This window comes from Camelina sativa, chromosome 6 (genome assembly GCF_000633955.1).
Source record: "Camelina sativa cultivar DH55 chromosome 6, Cs, whole genome shotgun sequence".
NCBI lineage: Eukaryota > Viridiplantae > Streptophyta > Magnoliopsida > Brassicales > Brassicaceae > Camelina > Camelina sativa.
The window spans coordinates 16,181,325-16,196,515 of NC_025690.1; the positions used below are offsets into that span (position 1 = coordinate 16,181,325).

General features: G+C 36.9%; 2 protein-coding genes and 1 long non-coding RNA gene across 7 annotated transcripts; all 3 read right to left on the bottom strand.

Annotated features, from left to right (window-relative positions):
• Window positions 97-2,168, bottom strand: LOC104791704 (floral homeotic protein APETALA 3). Its single transcript, XM_010517656.2, has 7 exons — window positions 1,862-2,168; window positions 1,678-1,744; window positions 1,525-1,586; window positions 1,321-1,420; window positions 1,090-1,131; window positions 829-873; window positions 97-544 (listed from the first exon to the last, which is right to left on the bottom strand). The coding sequence occupies exons 1-7, from the start codon at window positions 2,047-2,049 to the stop codon at window positions 350-352; spliced, it is 699 nt and encodes a 232-aa protein (XP_010515958.1). The 5' UTR covers window positions 2,050-2,168; the 3' UTR covers window positions 97-349.
• On the bottom strand, window positions 3,188-7,241 carry LOC104791705. 2 transcript variants are annotated; one of them, XM_010517658.2, is made up of 10 exons: window positions 7,085-7,241; window positions 6,848-6,906; window positions 6,661-6,732; window positions 6,253-6,389; window positions 4,506-6,086; window positions 4,379-4,430; window positions 3,990-4,138; window positions 3,794-3,880; window positions 3,537-3,665; window positions 3,188-3,450 (listed from the first exon to the last, which is right to left on the bottom strand). In XM_010517658.2, exons 4-10 carry the CDS (start codon window positions 6,319-6,321, stop codon window positions 3,370-3,372), a joined length of 2,148 nt encoding a protein of 715 aa, XP_010515960.1. In that variant the 5' UTR covers window positions 6,322-6,389; window positions 6,661-6,732; window positions 6,848-6,906; window positions 7,085-7,241; the 3' UTR covers window positions 3,188-3,369. The 2 variants fall into 2 exon arrangements, with proteins under 2 accessions (XP_010515960.1, XP_010515959.1); XM_010517657.2 differs by having other exon boundaries at window positions 6,661-6,758.
• On the bottom strand, window positions 12,265-14,188 carry LOC104791706. 4 transcript variants are annotated; one of them, XR_002038506.1, is made up of 7 exons: window positions 13,768-14,188; window positions 13,641-13,697; window positions 13,470-13,528; window positions 13,146-13,249; window positions 12,851-13,003; window positions 12,654-12,704; window positions 12,265-12,453 (listed from the first exon to the last, which is right to left on the bottom strand). It is a non-coding gene; the product is annotated as an uncharacterized LOC104791706 (long non-coding RNA). The 4 variants fall into 4 exon arrangements; XR_002038505.1 differs by having other exon boundaries at window positions 12,851-12,977; window positions 13,641-14,188; XR_768943.2 differs by having other exon boundaries at window positions 12,851-12,983; window positions 13,641-14,188.

The window sequence follows — 15,191 nt, forward strand, 5'->3', positions numbered from 1 at the left end:
CTGATAAAATTGACATTGAAATCACAAAAAAAAATGGAAAGTCGCAGGAGTGTTTATCTTGCTCATTTGATTCTTTAGATAATACAGAGTAGGATGTGGAGCATAAATAAGCAGATGGTTCATATAATAATATGATACATGATAAAAGTCTTGAAAACATTTCACCCACAATAAGTCTAAGCAGCAAGCTACTGATCACACAGTACATATTTTTTAAGGCTTTAAAATACATAACTAAGAAACATGACAGTTTAAGGTTTTAGCAGCACCAGTCTTATGCTTTTAAGTAGCTTATATTAATTAGATAGATAGTGATAGCACCGGCAATCTAGCTTTTCAAAACCTTTAATTATTCAAGAAGGTGGAAGGTAATGATGTCAGAGGCAGAAGGTGCATGAAGGGCATGGTTGGGGTAATGGTGGTGATGGTTCTGGTGGTAACGAAGTGCGTAAGCACGCGACCCTTCGATTTGATATCCAAGAACTGAGTCGTAATCTCCTCCATTGTCTACTAGTCCATAGTGAGGATCTTCGGCTCTTAGTTCCTAAATTCACCAAAACATTTTAATAATCCATATTCCAAATAACTAAGTCTAACACTGTTAAATTCGAAATGACATGACATGTCTGATATAGAACACATAAGAATGACTGGTCAATCTACACTACATTTTTTCCATTCGGTAGTATTTTGATTAGAAGAATCAAGAGAAAACATAATAGTGACTGGTCAATCTACACTACATTTCTATCCTTTTAATCATTGGCTACATGCATGTATATAGTATGCATAAAAACAACATGTAAGGGAAACAAAAAGAGATATTACCAGCTCATGTATGAGATTCTTTTGTATGTCTTGTTGACTTTTGTTCTGCAAATGTGTAAACCACAAGAGAAACTATTAAAATACCGAACTTATTATGCGATCACCATATTATATGCTTAGTGTTACCTTTATCCATTTGCTTAAACACAAAAACGGGATAATTTTCTTAGAAAAGTGTTATCAACGAGTAAGTGTGTAACACAAAATTGTTGAGACAAATAATATGCTAAAATGGGAAAGTGAGTGGACAGAAGATGTGACCTTTTTCTTGGTGGTCTCGATCTGGTTTCCAAGGGATTTAATCTGCACAATTAACATAAATTAATTAAAAATCGCTTACATATATTATCCAACAGTACACAAAATGTTTCCTTTTAAAACACAACAACAAAAGCCATTTTATCTATAGTTAAACTCAAAAACTAATGTGTGAGTATATATGAATAATTAAAACCCTAGCTAGATATGAGCAAAATCAATAGAAGTAAGAACCTTGCGCTCACGAACGAGTTTGAAAGTGTTTTCCATTTCATCCTCAAGACGACGCAACTCGTGATAATCAAGTTCCTCCAAACACTCACCGAGCCTCTGCCTACAATTTGTACAAATTATATATCAAAAATTTTTAATTTGTGTTTGCAATTCAAAGTTATGTTTTAAGTGACATAGATGAGATCAAGTGAGAGAAACAAATACTTGATCTGAGTCCGGAGATTTCTATTTGTCTCCAACAGTTTCCTCTTGGTTTCTTGCATTCTCTGCCACAAATACATCACAAATTTTACCAACCATACAAAAAAAAAAAAAACATATCAAGAACAAGAAGAAGGATCTAAGAGGGAACATAACCTCATATTGAGTGCTCCAAACATCGACATCAGAAATTGATTGGTACAGATCTACGATCTCCTTTGTTCTATAGCCACCAAAATCACCCAAAAGAAAGAAGTCGTTAATTAATTAGAAGATAACAAAGCAGTTTAGTAGTTTAAATTAAGAGTGGGGTAATTATAAGAGAGATCCGTGTATGTACGTGGTGTTAGGGCTGATATACTCATGAAGCTTGTTGGAGCTAGAGAACATGATAATCGAAACCCTAGCATCACACAAAACCGTGAGCTCATGTGCTTTCTTGAACAAACCATTTCTTCTCTTCGAATACGTCACTTGTCTGTTCGTCTGGTTCTCTATCCTCTTGATCTGGATCTTTCCTCTCGCCATATTCTTCTTTTTTTTCTTCTCTACTTTTGTCTTAAATCTTTTGCTGAAGAGATTTGGTGGAGAGAGGACAAAGAGATATAATAAGAAGAAAGAAATGAAATAGAACTTTTTCAAAAAAAAAAGAAATGAAATAGAAAGAGAGAGATAGAGTTGAAGAAGTAAAGGGTCCACTTGAGTTACTATAAATAGAAAGTATTGCCGAATCCATGAAAGGAGATTTCAGAAGTTGATGAAAACTAAGTGATAAATTTGCCTATTGTGTAAAGTGGTTTTTTATTAATTACAAGACACTGCTTAAATCAACGGACATCGATGGTTGTCTAGATTACAAGACACTGCTTAAATCAATTGTCACTAGGTGTGAAAGAGAGAGGGGACCAAAGCTATCAACTGGTTTAGTTTGCTTTCCGTCCATTTTATTAACGGAGCACCGTCAGTTTCGACCCTATATAGTGTTTACAACGGTGACATGCACAACGGCGTTTGTAAACGTCAAATCAGTGCAGGTGGATTTGGTTAGCTTTTTGGGCTTACCCTAAAGTAAACGAAAGTGTTTAGTTTAGGTATGAACCAAGTTTTTATTTTGTTGTTAAAAGCCAAGTGTCTACTTCTGTTTGTTGATTTGGGACAATTAAATTTTCTTTACTTCTTTATTTGATTTAATGTCACTTCCAATATAACTCAAATATGTTTCCCATATGATTACAATAATTAAGTAAAAGATCCTGGTTGTTCAAAAAAAAAAAAAAGTAAAAGATCCATGGAAGAAATAAACCCTATGATAAAAAGGCAGAAAAGCCATTGCGCACCATAAAATATCAAACACATTACTGTAGGTCACAACGCTACTATAACTAAAATATGTAACTCTAAAATAGAAAGTAAGATGAACGAGATATATGAGATCTTTTCTTGATCAATACATTGTGGTAAAAATAGCCACGATGACGCTATTTTTTTTGTTTCGATGAGTTAGTGTCGTTTTGGGACTTAATTGGCCTGCAACAGAGACTGTTTTTAGTCATCATCAAGTTTTGATTCGAGCAATGCAAGTCAGTGTGACTGGAAGGTCATACTCAATCCCTTACACGCGGAAGACGAGAACAATCATTCTTCGCTTAAAGTACAAGTAGTTCAGTTACAATAGACTTGTATTTTCATTTCAGCGCTTTTAAAACTGGGTCAACTATGCATAATGCGGAACCAAAGATGTAAATAAAAGATCTACAAGACATGTCCCTATGGTTATTGGTTAAGGTACATTACACAAGAGATACATCATTCATCTACACAACCAACACACGCACTCTTGTTCTGGTCTCAGTTCACTTTCCCTGTTCTCGTCAGGTACTCTTTCATGCGACTTTGGTTTGTTTCAAATATGAAAGGCATTCCCCTTATCTGCGCAGAACCATGTCTCAGGACTTAAGAAAGGAACTATTATTTTTATGTATGTAATGATCATAAAAAAGTATCTAGGATCGAACCTCCACTAGACAATCAGATTTGAGGATTAAACTCTGTCCAGGATCTACTTCCTTCTCGTTTACTGAAATTGGATACTTTCCCAGATTCTTCATATGAAACGACCCGTCATCACCAAGCCGTATGATCGCCTGCATTCAACAACCAAAAGAGAGAAAAAAAAACAACAACAAGGTGGTCACAGATCATGGGTTGTTCCTTTTCTCATACAACTCTAACACTTAAATATACAAATAAAAAGCATCTACTATTGACCAACCTGTCGTCGAGATATTTTGCTACCTCGCTTTTCTCTTCCCAAGTCAATGTCCACCGCGAGGTCTTCTGTTGATCTACCCACCAAAACCTGTGCCAGGAAAAAAGAACCCCGATGTAAACAAGTGCTACTATAATTTCTCACGAAGCTTCTCTCAAGTCATACAAGGAAAATACTTATATCAATAGGATAATAATACCTCAGGCTTCTTGATGTAGTGTTTTGAATATCTACCATATAAAACAGCGAATGCACCACGGGAAGCAATGGCTCTTTGCATATATGAGTAAGCAGCCTGCTCAAGTCTTATGATTGTTCTTTTCATGTCCTGGCTCTGATACTTGGAAACTGCAAGTGAAAACATATGACGGAATCACAAACAAGCCTTAAACCTAGTATAACATCTCTTGCACTACCCATGGAAATAGGTTCCCTACATATCTGTCAGTATTTATGGCTTGTAATGAACTTCGTGAGCCAAATGCTGATTACTGATTCACGTACTAAAAGCTTTCTTTTTTCCAAAAATGTAGATAGATACAAAAAGCAAACATGAGTTCCACTGAACGAGAAGGGATGCTCAATTACCTTCGAGATCAAAATTATCTTGGTCCTCAGGTTCCAAGTCCATGTCAAGTATCTGAAATCAAAAGGGTGTTATCGATTAGCTGTTATTGTTTCATGGAACCATAGCATCAAGAATAAAGATAATTACCATAGCCTCAATGTCAGAATAATTCGGCAAGTCCTCATCACTCTCACAAACATGCGTGTCTGCTTCTGCTGGAGTAATCTCCAGCACAGGGTCTGGAATCTCTATCAAACCACCATCAGTATCTTTAGCATGTGACGCTTCATTAATAGGTGGTACATCGTTTTCCTCTTTACAGGTTTCAGTATCCTTGTCCGGGTAGCTCTCATGACTATCAAATCCAACAAAGAGTGTTCCACCAGCAATTTCTTTCTTTTCATCTATTGCACCGGTACCAGCTGAAAGCAGAGTAGTAGAGCCTGCCTGTGCAGAAGCTACACAGGTAGAACCACCAGGAGCAACAGTATTCTGTAACTCAGTACTAGTCGATGCCCTGGTTTTGCTACCTTGACTTGATTGGCCCTTCAATGGCTTTCCTTGAGTAGACCCCTGTGAACGTCCTGAGTTTTTCTTTTGGGTCTGGAGTGAATGCCCTTCAGTTTTTTCCTTACTGGCGGAAATGTCTCTGACACATGTAGTTATTGGATTATTGGTATCTTTAAAGTTCCGCCTGGCTAACGAAGAAACTGACATTGGATGGGAGTTGTTGGATACGAAAATGTCATCATTACACGGAACCTCAATATCCTCTTGGTTTAATAAACAGCAGATTACACCCTCAACAATCTCAGGATGAGGATCTACAGAGTCAGACACAGTTTTGCATTCCTCTAAGCTCATTTCAGTTGTACCATCTAGCTCAAGCATCACATGATCATCCAGAGTTGCACCTCCTGAATTGGTTGGTGCGGTCAAAGGTTCTTGCTCGGTGGAGTTAGGCAAAGCCTCGCAATTTGTATCATTTGTCGAGTTCACCAACAGTGAGCTAAGACCATCATAATACGACTTGTCAACTTCTTTGCCATCTACTTCCATGAACGATTCAGGGTCTTCTTCAAAAAGAGAAGTAGAAAGCTGTGCCAGGAAATCAGTACTAGCCGTTGTGGTTTTCACCTCATGAGCAGTAGTATTCTCCAGTTGCTGCTTGGAATCTTGATAAACCGCATCACATCCTGAAGGGCCTGCATGTTCAGTAAATGTGAGATTTTCTCCTCCTCCTACATAAGGAATGTCTCCCTGTAAATGATCTTCCGACACAACATGAGTTGTCACGCAACCGCCTTCAGCCAAGATTTCTGGAAACGCGTTGTGGATGATATCCATGTGAGAGTCTTCAAGACCAAGATGTGTTGCATCACCATTATCCATGAAATGGCTATCATTTGGTGGAACGAGAAAACCTAGATCCAAGGAATTGAATGGCTCAGTTCGAAACTTCTTCCGTAAGGAATGATAAGTATGTCTGAGCCTTTCAGCATTTCTCTTCCTAGACGAACTTTTGATTTCTTTTGAATACCCACTTCTACCGAACTTTGTAGGAAAATTAGGGTTAGTACGTTCAAGCTCAGTCATCCGGAAAGCCGCCTCTGCAGAAACAACTGGATCATAAAGCAATGCATGCCATCTATCTTGCAGTTCTTTGATAGAAAATCTTCTAGAAAACTGCACAGCACCTTTAGCAAGCGATTCCAAAGAAGCACCGGCCTGCAAATAAATGAAGGATTCCAGTTCACGTTACTACTCGAACACCAGACAAGCTGAATGAAGAAACATAAAACGCATGCTCTAACCCTCTATTGAGATAAAAATCCATGGCTGAATCCAACAATGGGACAGACATGTGACCAAACTCAATGAAATGGGAACTCACCTCAATGGCATTCTTTAGAAGCAGGTCGTCTTCTGGTATCCACGGAACTACCTGAGCAAGAGCCCCCATGTACACAGCTCAAACAAACCTTCACTTCTCTTAGGAGTGGTCTAAGAGATGGTGACAGTACACAAAACCTAATCAAAAAGAAAATCAAAATCAGTGGACGAAAAGGGAAGTAATAAACACTTTGACATTGGAATGGAGTTATGGCAGCATCCAACCACAATTAACGGAGTTGATTCAACTTTGGTTCTATCTAGGGGAGAAGGACATAAGACGAAGCTATCGTTTGGTCTACCAAACACTTAATGGGCTCCTCTTCCTCACCTTAAATCTATTATAGTAATCTAAAAGCATTCTAGGTTTCGTAGTTGTTAAAGAGATGAGATGGGGGTTATAGAATACCTTGAATCAGCCAAGAAAGATGATGGTTTGTCAAGCTCGGGAACAACAACAACAAGAGTGAGGTTCAACAGCCTAGAAACAGTAACCATGTCACAAAACTGAAACAACGAGTATCAGGATTTGGAAATAAGACTAATTAAAATAAGGCAAAGATCGAAAGAGTGTGATTAAGCAAAAAGTGACGAACCACGATTCGCAGTTGATTTAGTACGCCATTACAAGTTAGAATTCCATTATTGTTATGTTCTGCAAGGAAAAATCAATTATAATACTCACAAGCTCCAAAGAAGACGCAAACTAACAATCAATTCGAAATTCTCACAAATTTGGTATCACAAAATCAATGTATAACAGAGCGAGAGGGAGAACAACACTAAGCCTCAAAATAGAGAATTTAGAAAATCCCAAGAAGAAAGGAACTGACTTGATGGAAGAAGAGGTGGCGGCGGTAATCAACTGGCTCGAATTGAAGAGAAAAAAGAAAATCTGAAACCCTATTTTTTTAGTATCTGACTGTCTCCGTCGTCCGGAGGCGAGAGTGTGTAAGAAGAAGAAGATAATAAACAAACGACACCGTTTTGAGGTCTCTACTCGCCTATTTGATTTCTTATTTGTTGTTTACTTGATTTTGATTTCTTATTTGTTGTTTACTTGATTTTGATTTCTTCTTGCCCCGAGAAATTGGAACTGAAAGGTAGTAGTAATAGTAGGAAGATCACTCTGTTTAATTTATGTAATTACCTTTTAATGAATTTACATAAAAATAAAATTAAAGACCACAATGTCTATTGGCATTGGGATATCTAATTTTTAACAATTTTTTTTGTTAGTTTCTATTTTAAGTATACCTCTAGGCAATGACTATATATATATGTACGATTTACCCAAAATGCATTAAAAACCTGTTTAAAATTAACATTGAAATTTAAACTAATTTTAGCTATGGTTTTTATTTTTTAAAATAATATATGTAGATAAACATAAAATAATATTCTGATGAGATCCTACGTATTTTCCTTGTGGAATTTGGATTGAAGACGTCAATGTTTTTTTAAGGATTGAAGTACGTGGCTATATGTAAATCTTAGGGAAAATATATATACGTGTTTATTTTTTTTTTTACCTCATATGTATGTTTATTGATAGGTAGTAGATACATATATAGATATAATAGATTTAAGTAGAGAATATTAGATTTGATGCATAAGTAGAGAATATTGACATAATATATGCTAGCTAAACAATAGGAAAATATCCTTTCTCCTAATATTCCTCTTCAAGTTCGAGCGTGTAAATCGAGAACGTCCAACTTGGACCGTAGATAGTGAAACTGATCACGACCTAGCGCCTTAGTAAAGATATCAGCTGGTTGTTCATGAGTGTTGACATAAGTTGTAGCAATAGTTTTAGAAACAACCTCATCGCGAATGAAGTGACAGTCACTTTCATTGTGTTTCGTACGCTCATGAAACACCGAATTAGCCGCGTATGCATAGCCGCTTCATTATCACAATACAACCGCATAGATTGAGGATGCATGATGCCAAGAAATCCGAGAATCTCCTTGAGCCACAAAAGTTCCGTACAAGTCATGACCATAGCTCGATATTCAGCTTCTGCCGAGGATAGAGACACACATTTTTGTTTCTTAGTCTTCCAAATGAGAGGAAAGCCACCAAGTATAACCATATTACCAGTGAGAGAACGACGAGTAATCGAACATGTATTGGAGTCAGAATCACAATAGGCATTAATCTGAAGAGAAGACTTAGAAGAAAGCATGATCCCTTGTCTTAGGGATGATTTTAAGTAACGAACCACATTAAGAGCAGAGTCCCAATGATCCATAAGAGGAGTTTGCATAAAATGGGCTAGAATATTCACCGCATAACTCACCTCAGGCTGAGTATGTGTAAGATACACTAGTCGCCCAACAAGATGAAAATATTGATCAGGTTCCGAGAACGGTTTACTCTTGGACGACAATAACTTATGATTCTGTTCTAACGGAGTATCAGCAGGTTGAGCACCCGAGAGGCCACATTCGTCAATAATATCAAGATAGTATTTTCGTTGAGAAAGAAAAATACCATCAGGTCCACGAGCCACTTCGAAACCAAGAAAGTACTTCAAGGCACCAAGATCCTTCATCTTGAAACAATGACTCAAATATGCTTTAAAAGACATGATAACCGTAGATTTATTACCAGAGACGATCAAATCATCCACATAAACAAGGACATGAAGAACATTAGAACCATGAGTGTAAGAGAAGAGAGAGGTGTCTTTATGAGAATGAACAAAACCATAGTCAAGAAGAGCAGTAGATAGCTTGGAGAACCAACATCGTGGAGCCTGTCGGACACCATAAATAGACTTCTTGAGCTTACACACAAAAGATGGATCATCAGGAAGAAACCCCGGAGGCGGTTTCATGTAAATGTCTTCGTCAAGATCCCCATGTAAGAAAGCATTGTAGACATCCATTTGATGCAGCTCCCAATTCTTAACCGAAGCAACTCCAAGCAGTGTACGAACCGTCTTTAGCTTAGCAACAAGAGCAAAAGTATCAGTAAAATCGATACCCTCTGTTTGATGATTACCAAGAGCAACTAACCGCACCTTATATCGTTCAAGAGTACCGTTGGAGTTAAACTTAAGACGATACACCCATTTAGAACCAAGAGCCTTGACACAAGGTGGTAAAAGTTCAAGTGTCCAAGTCTCATTGAGTTCTAGAGCATCAATCTCCTTGTGCATGGCTTCTCGCCATTCGAGAATTTGAACTGCCTGCTTATAGGTAACAGGCTCATCGACCATAGTAACAGCTGCAAGAAACCGCTGATGGGCAGAACTAAACTTGTCGCATGAGACATAATTTGCGATAGGATAGAAACACGTACCTGAAGATGCTGAAGAAGACGCGGGCTTGAGAGAGACGAGGGTTTCAGCATGTCGTGCAGAGTAAGTAACGTACAGTTTGAGACGCGTAGACCTCTGTTTCTCTCTATGACCACGACCAAGTGGTTCATTACCAAGATCACAACCATGCGAAGCATCACCAGAATCCTCATCAGACTCATCTGTGGAAAGATCAATAATAGGAACAATGGGATCAACAGTAGGAACAGGTGGAACCACAGTAGAAGGAGACGGGTCCGGAGATGTTGAAACAGAGCTCCCCCTGTCGATGAGAACCGGTGGAATAGACTCAGCAGAAAGCTCGACGTCATCAAGAAACCGAGCTGGCATAACCAGAGGTAGTGATGGCGAAGATGATAACTGCTCCTTTGCATATGGAAAACATCCTCATTGAAGACAACGTCACGAGAAACAAAGAACTCGTGACTCTCCAAATCATAAACACGCCAAATCATCTCATCACCAGTCATATGATGAGATGCTCCAGAATCAAGTAAAAACTCAACACAGTTAGGCTTACCAGAAAGTTTGTCATGGCTAGGAGATTGATCAGATATCAACAAGTTCACAATCGCAGATAGTGTCTCCTTACTCACACCAGGAATATCAGTAAATTCATCAGCAGAAACCGTAGTAGCTTGAGCGTTGTTGGCTCGGTAGGACGGAGAAGAGAAAGAACGACCACAGGCGCATCTTCTGTATGAACCACGACCTTGACCACGAGTAGACTCGTTGCGGAAACCACCGCGTGAATCACCATGCTTTTCAATCCACAAGTCAGGTAAGCCATGAAATTCAAAACATGTGTCCACCGAATGGATAGTGCGTTCACAATGAGTGCATGGGCCTTGATTGAGACGAGTAACCGATGCAATAGCATTCACACCAGATTTACCGCAAAACCAATAGCATCAATACGTTCTTCTTTAGAGCTAGGAATAGTAAGATGTCGTTCTTCAGCAATAACTTCGGAATAAACATGATCAAGCGTCATGTCGGTGTCTCGGTTAAGACAACTAAGAATATTAGTACGTGTAGTACCAAACCTGAGAGGCATAAAGACCCATGAGAAATTGATGGATACGCTCAAGATCACGACGACCTTGCTGCTTGAGACGTTGAGGATAAGACGGAGAGCTACAACAACAATCAATAAAAGGCTCGAAGTCATCATGATCATCCCACATCACCTTGAGTTTTCCAAAATAATCAGCAACGGTTTGTCCATCTTGAGCACAACGAGCGATAGACGACTTGATTTGATGAACACGAGAAGCGTTACAAATAGAGTAATGAACACGCAAATTGTCCCATAGGGCCTTTGCGTTGTCAACGAACGAGATCACCTTCTGGACTTGAGGGTCGAGGCTCGCGTAGAGCCATCCACATAGCATCGAGATTACTAAAACCCACCGTTGATAGTCAGGAGAATCAGAGGAGGGTTTGAGAAGAGATCCAGCAACTAGACCAAGTTTATGCTTGGCTGCAAGATTGTTACGGGCAATCTTAGCCCACTTCTCATAGTTTTCACCATTAAGAAGAAACGGGGTAAAAACATGATGTGGGTGATCATTAGAAGGTAGGTAGTATGGAGAAGAGGAAATAGATTCCTTAGTAGTAGTAGTAGAAAAATCAGAGGTTGTATCGCCAAACATTAGTTAGAAAGTAGTAGATGAGATCAGAAAAAAATTTGTGTTCTTGAGAAGAAACACAATAACGGCGGAAACAAAATTTAGAAGCTTAGGGTTTTGTAACGTTGTTCTCATACCATGTAAATCTTAGGGGAAATATATATGTGTGTTTATTGATAGGTAGAAAGATACATATATATATAGATACAATAGATTTGATGCACAAATATAGAATATTGATATAATATATGCTAGCTAAACAATAGGAAAATATCCTTTCTCCTAACACTATATATATATATATATAAGATGAAGTTTCGAATACGTAGGTTTTAGAACACAAACAATATACACCTTTTGAGTTCAGGAACCGCCTTGTTTTGTCAGGTTTCTCTCTCTAGTGATTTGATTATGTAGATTTCTTCCTCTGGACTTGAGACATCTTAATTATCCCTTTTTCTATTGGATGTATATTATCATCTGATTTACAGATTGACCATGCATGGTTATGTTTTTAGTTCGTAAGAGTAGCCTAGTTATATAATTACTCTAGTAAAATTGTGTTGTATAGTTACAAAAAAATGTGTAGGAATAACTTGTTTTCCGTAGCCAAATAGAAATTGTTACAGATTTGTTACAAAAACAATTAGTAATTATTTACTCGTCACAAACTGATCCCTTCATCGCAATTCGTCGCTATTTGCTACACTACTAGATACAACCGAACTTGTCACCATTTGCTACTAATTGATACAGATATCTTCGCCGGTTTGAGACAATTACTGTAAAAAAACGTATTAGTAGCAAATGATTACAAAACGTGACAAAAATTGTTGTGCCTACATACTCACAAAAATCTTCAAGGGTGGTTGTAACAAAATCATTCTATTAGCTACAAAATTATTTGTAGAGTGTATTGAAAATTTTTATATAAATTCATCCAAAAATAAATTATGTGAAAATATCTAGCAATATATGTGAAAATATGTTAAAAATCAAAGAGAAAAATGAAAGTACACAATTACTATTGATGTTAAACCTTAGTGTAATATCATACATTCAAAAAAGAAAGAGTTTTAAACTCTCAAACAGAGTTAAAAACCACTTACAAATAGAATATATATAAGTACTTAGAAGCCAAGTCTTATAACACATAAAGAGAGATGAAAGAAAGATGAGACAACAAGTTCATCCTTCTCCGCTTTCCACATCTGCTGGTGACTTCACTCGTCATTGGGACCTGAGGGCATTGATATGATACGACTTAGGAAAACAAATCAGAAATGCCAAATATACTTGAAAAGCTAGCGACACAAATGCAATGTATAAGTTATGTTGTATTCGAAGAATGTTGAAGTCCTATATAATTAACTGCAGTCGAAGAGTATAAACCATCAGAAGAATTATTTTAAAAGTTTAAGAATGGAAAGAGTTGTTTACTTATTTCCAGAATTTGGTGTCATTCGGAAAGAAAGTCTTTACCCATTTCACCTGGAAAAAAAAAATCAGAAGTATCATAGTAGAGACAAGAAAGGTAATCATAAAATACAGACCCTAGAAGTCTAAAACGCAGCATAGGTTGGAAGCATAAGATATTCATATTCAAAACCAATGATAGCAAAGTAAAAGAGCAATACCCTAATTACAAAGTTGTATCTGAATTGGTCTTCTCGATGTTGCAGTTACTGTCATCCAAGCGAAGGAACCATGGTTTAGGAGAGCAACAATGGCCATGTAAAGGAACATTGGTTTCAACTCTGCTCTCTGTTCCTGCAAAGTAAATATTATGGCTGGCCATGGAGAGGGAACATTTGTTTTAATAAGGTTTAGAATCATGTGACCATATAAGCTAATAAGGTTCAGAATCAGAATCATGTGACCACATTTGGTTATCTTCAGTTTGGAAGCTAAAAAGGAAAACCTAGTGTTCACCTTGAGGCGTGATTCTTCAAGGTTGGTTAGTCAACAACTGTTCTTGAAATAAAAAAAAGCTCTTTGAAGATCAGAATAGTCAAGCCCTTATTCTCTGAAGTTGTCTACAAAACCAAACAATATTGTAAATAAAAAGTAATAAGTTGTCTCTGAAGTTATTCTTTTGCAATAACTTAGTATAATAAGTAATAACAAAGCCCCACTTAGTCTAATAAGTAATAACCTGCAAAATATCAAACAAAAGTAACTCACACGAACATAAGTAAAATCATCTGAATACAAAAATTCTCTTCAAATGGCTGTTTTAAACAAGGGTTCACCAACCTTATCTCCACAGAGGAATCGACTTAGATTCATCGCCCAAATCATGCAAGCGCTGTGCACTAAAACAAGAAAACAAATTACAAGCTTAAGAATTTAAATAGATGTCATGAGAGAAATAGACATATCATATGGTTCATCCAATATCATAGATACCATATTCAATATATCTACCTTTCTATAAAAGCATATAATAACCATAAGTATTGAACAATCAAAAGCTTGACTCATCTGCTGCAAAATAAAATCGAGTGAGTTTAAAAGTTTCAGCAAGTAGTTAATGCCCTGATCATGAACTTACTGGTTTACAAGCAATCAAAATTCTACTTTGAAATCGAATCCGAACTATATCCATCACAGAGAGGCTCAATCAGACTCGAGATTCAATCGTTCATCTAAACAAAAAAGGAACAAATCGCAGAGAAGAAGAAGAAAAAAAAAATGTATAAATACGAACCTAAAGCTTAAGTAGTTGAAAGATTTAAGAGCAAAACTGGAAAATGTTAGGGTAGCTTGAGATCTCGCAAACTCGGATCTGGGTAGAGAGATAATTAGAGAATGAAGCAAATAAAAATTGAGTTAGAAAGACACTTAACCGATACATGTTATCCACTTCTTCGCCAAGATATGACATCGAAATTGAAGCGAAAGGAGGCCGGCGACGAGCTTCACAGTAGAGTCGGAAAAACCTAGATTTCAATTTGGGGAAAACTTTTTTTCTTTCTAATGTTTTGTTTGTTGTCGTGAAAGAATGGATAACTGGATAAGGTGTTTTTTTTTTTTTTTGCTGTAGACTTAATTTTTTTTTGGTTTTATTGACAAAAATGAAGAAAGAAAAAAAAAACAATTAATCCAATTAATTTGTAAATATTTTTGTTATGTTTTTTTTGAGGTAAGTTGTCACTGTAGTTACAACTACTTTGTAGTAAATTGTTCATATTTTATTTTTGAAAAATATACATTATTTGAATAATTTTTTTACTACAATTTGTTACCTTTTATGTTGTGTGCAACAATGTTACTACATTTTGTGTCTCCAAATTTGTAACAAATTTGCTACAATTTATGTTTGTTACCAATTAGCTACAATATCTATTAACTAAAATTTCGTCACTAATTTGTAACTATTTGTAGTTAATATTTGTTATTATTTTTTTCTGTAGCAAAAAATGTAGCTATATAATTAATATTTACTAGTGTTATATCTATCTAGTAAAATTTTAACCTATGACTTGTTGATTTCTCCTTTGGAATTAGTATATCTTTATCGTTTGCATAAGCATCATCGATCAGGTTTAGGGATTGACTATGTTTATGTTTTTTTTTTTTTTTTTTGTAAGAGTAATTACAGTTGGAGATCCAAGATCAAGTCACGGCGTCCGCAGTAGCAAGATATGCCAAGTGGTTTTATTCAACTCCCATGGGTATTTTGAATCGAATCTCGATAACGGGATTACCATTCGTAGGTTACATTATCCTACAGCAGCAAAAGGAATCTGCTCGTCTCGATGAGCGAGAGAGGCATATGCAGGATCGGTTTGATGCACTCATTGCTAGAGGAATTCTCCGAGTCAGAGAGCAGTAGTGATCGGCCGTAGTTTATTTCCCTAATTTATATGTATCCTGTCTATTATTTTATCCATACATGTTTCCGTGAAACTAGATAAACTGTGTTCACTCATCTTGACATTGTAAGAGATGCTTTATGCCCCCCCCCCCCCCCCC

Coding starts and splice junctions, on each gene's coding strand:
- LOC104791704 (XM_010517656.2), bottom strand. CDS start 2,049: ATGGCGAGAGGAAAGATCCAGATCAAGAGGATAGAGAACCAGACGAAC. Junction 1,421..1,524: donor AATCTCCGGACTCAGATCAA/GTATTTGTTTCT, acceptor TACAAATTGTAG/GCAGAGGCTCGGTGAGTGTT. Junction 1,132..1,320: donor AACTCGTTCGTGAGCGCAAG/GTTCTTACTTCT, acceptor TTAATTGTGCAG/ATTAAATCCCTTGGAAACCA.
- LOC104791705 (XM_010517658.2), bottom strand. CDS start 6,321: ATGGGGGCTCTTGCTCAGGTAGTTCCGTGGATACCAGAAGACGACCTG. Junction 3,881..3,989: donor ACTACATCAAGAAGCCTGAG/GTATTATTATCC, acceptor TTCCTGGCACAG/GTTTTGGTGGGTAGATCAAC. Junction 3,666..3,793: donor GCAAAATATCTCGACGACAG/GTTGGTCAATAG, acceptor TGTTGAATGCAG/GCGATCATACGGCTTGGTGA.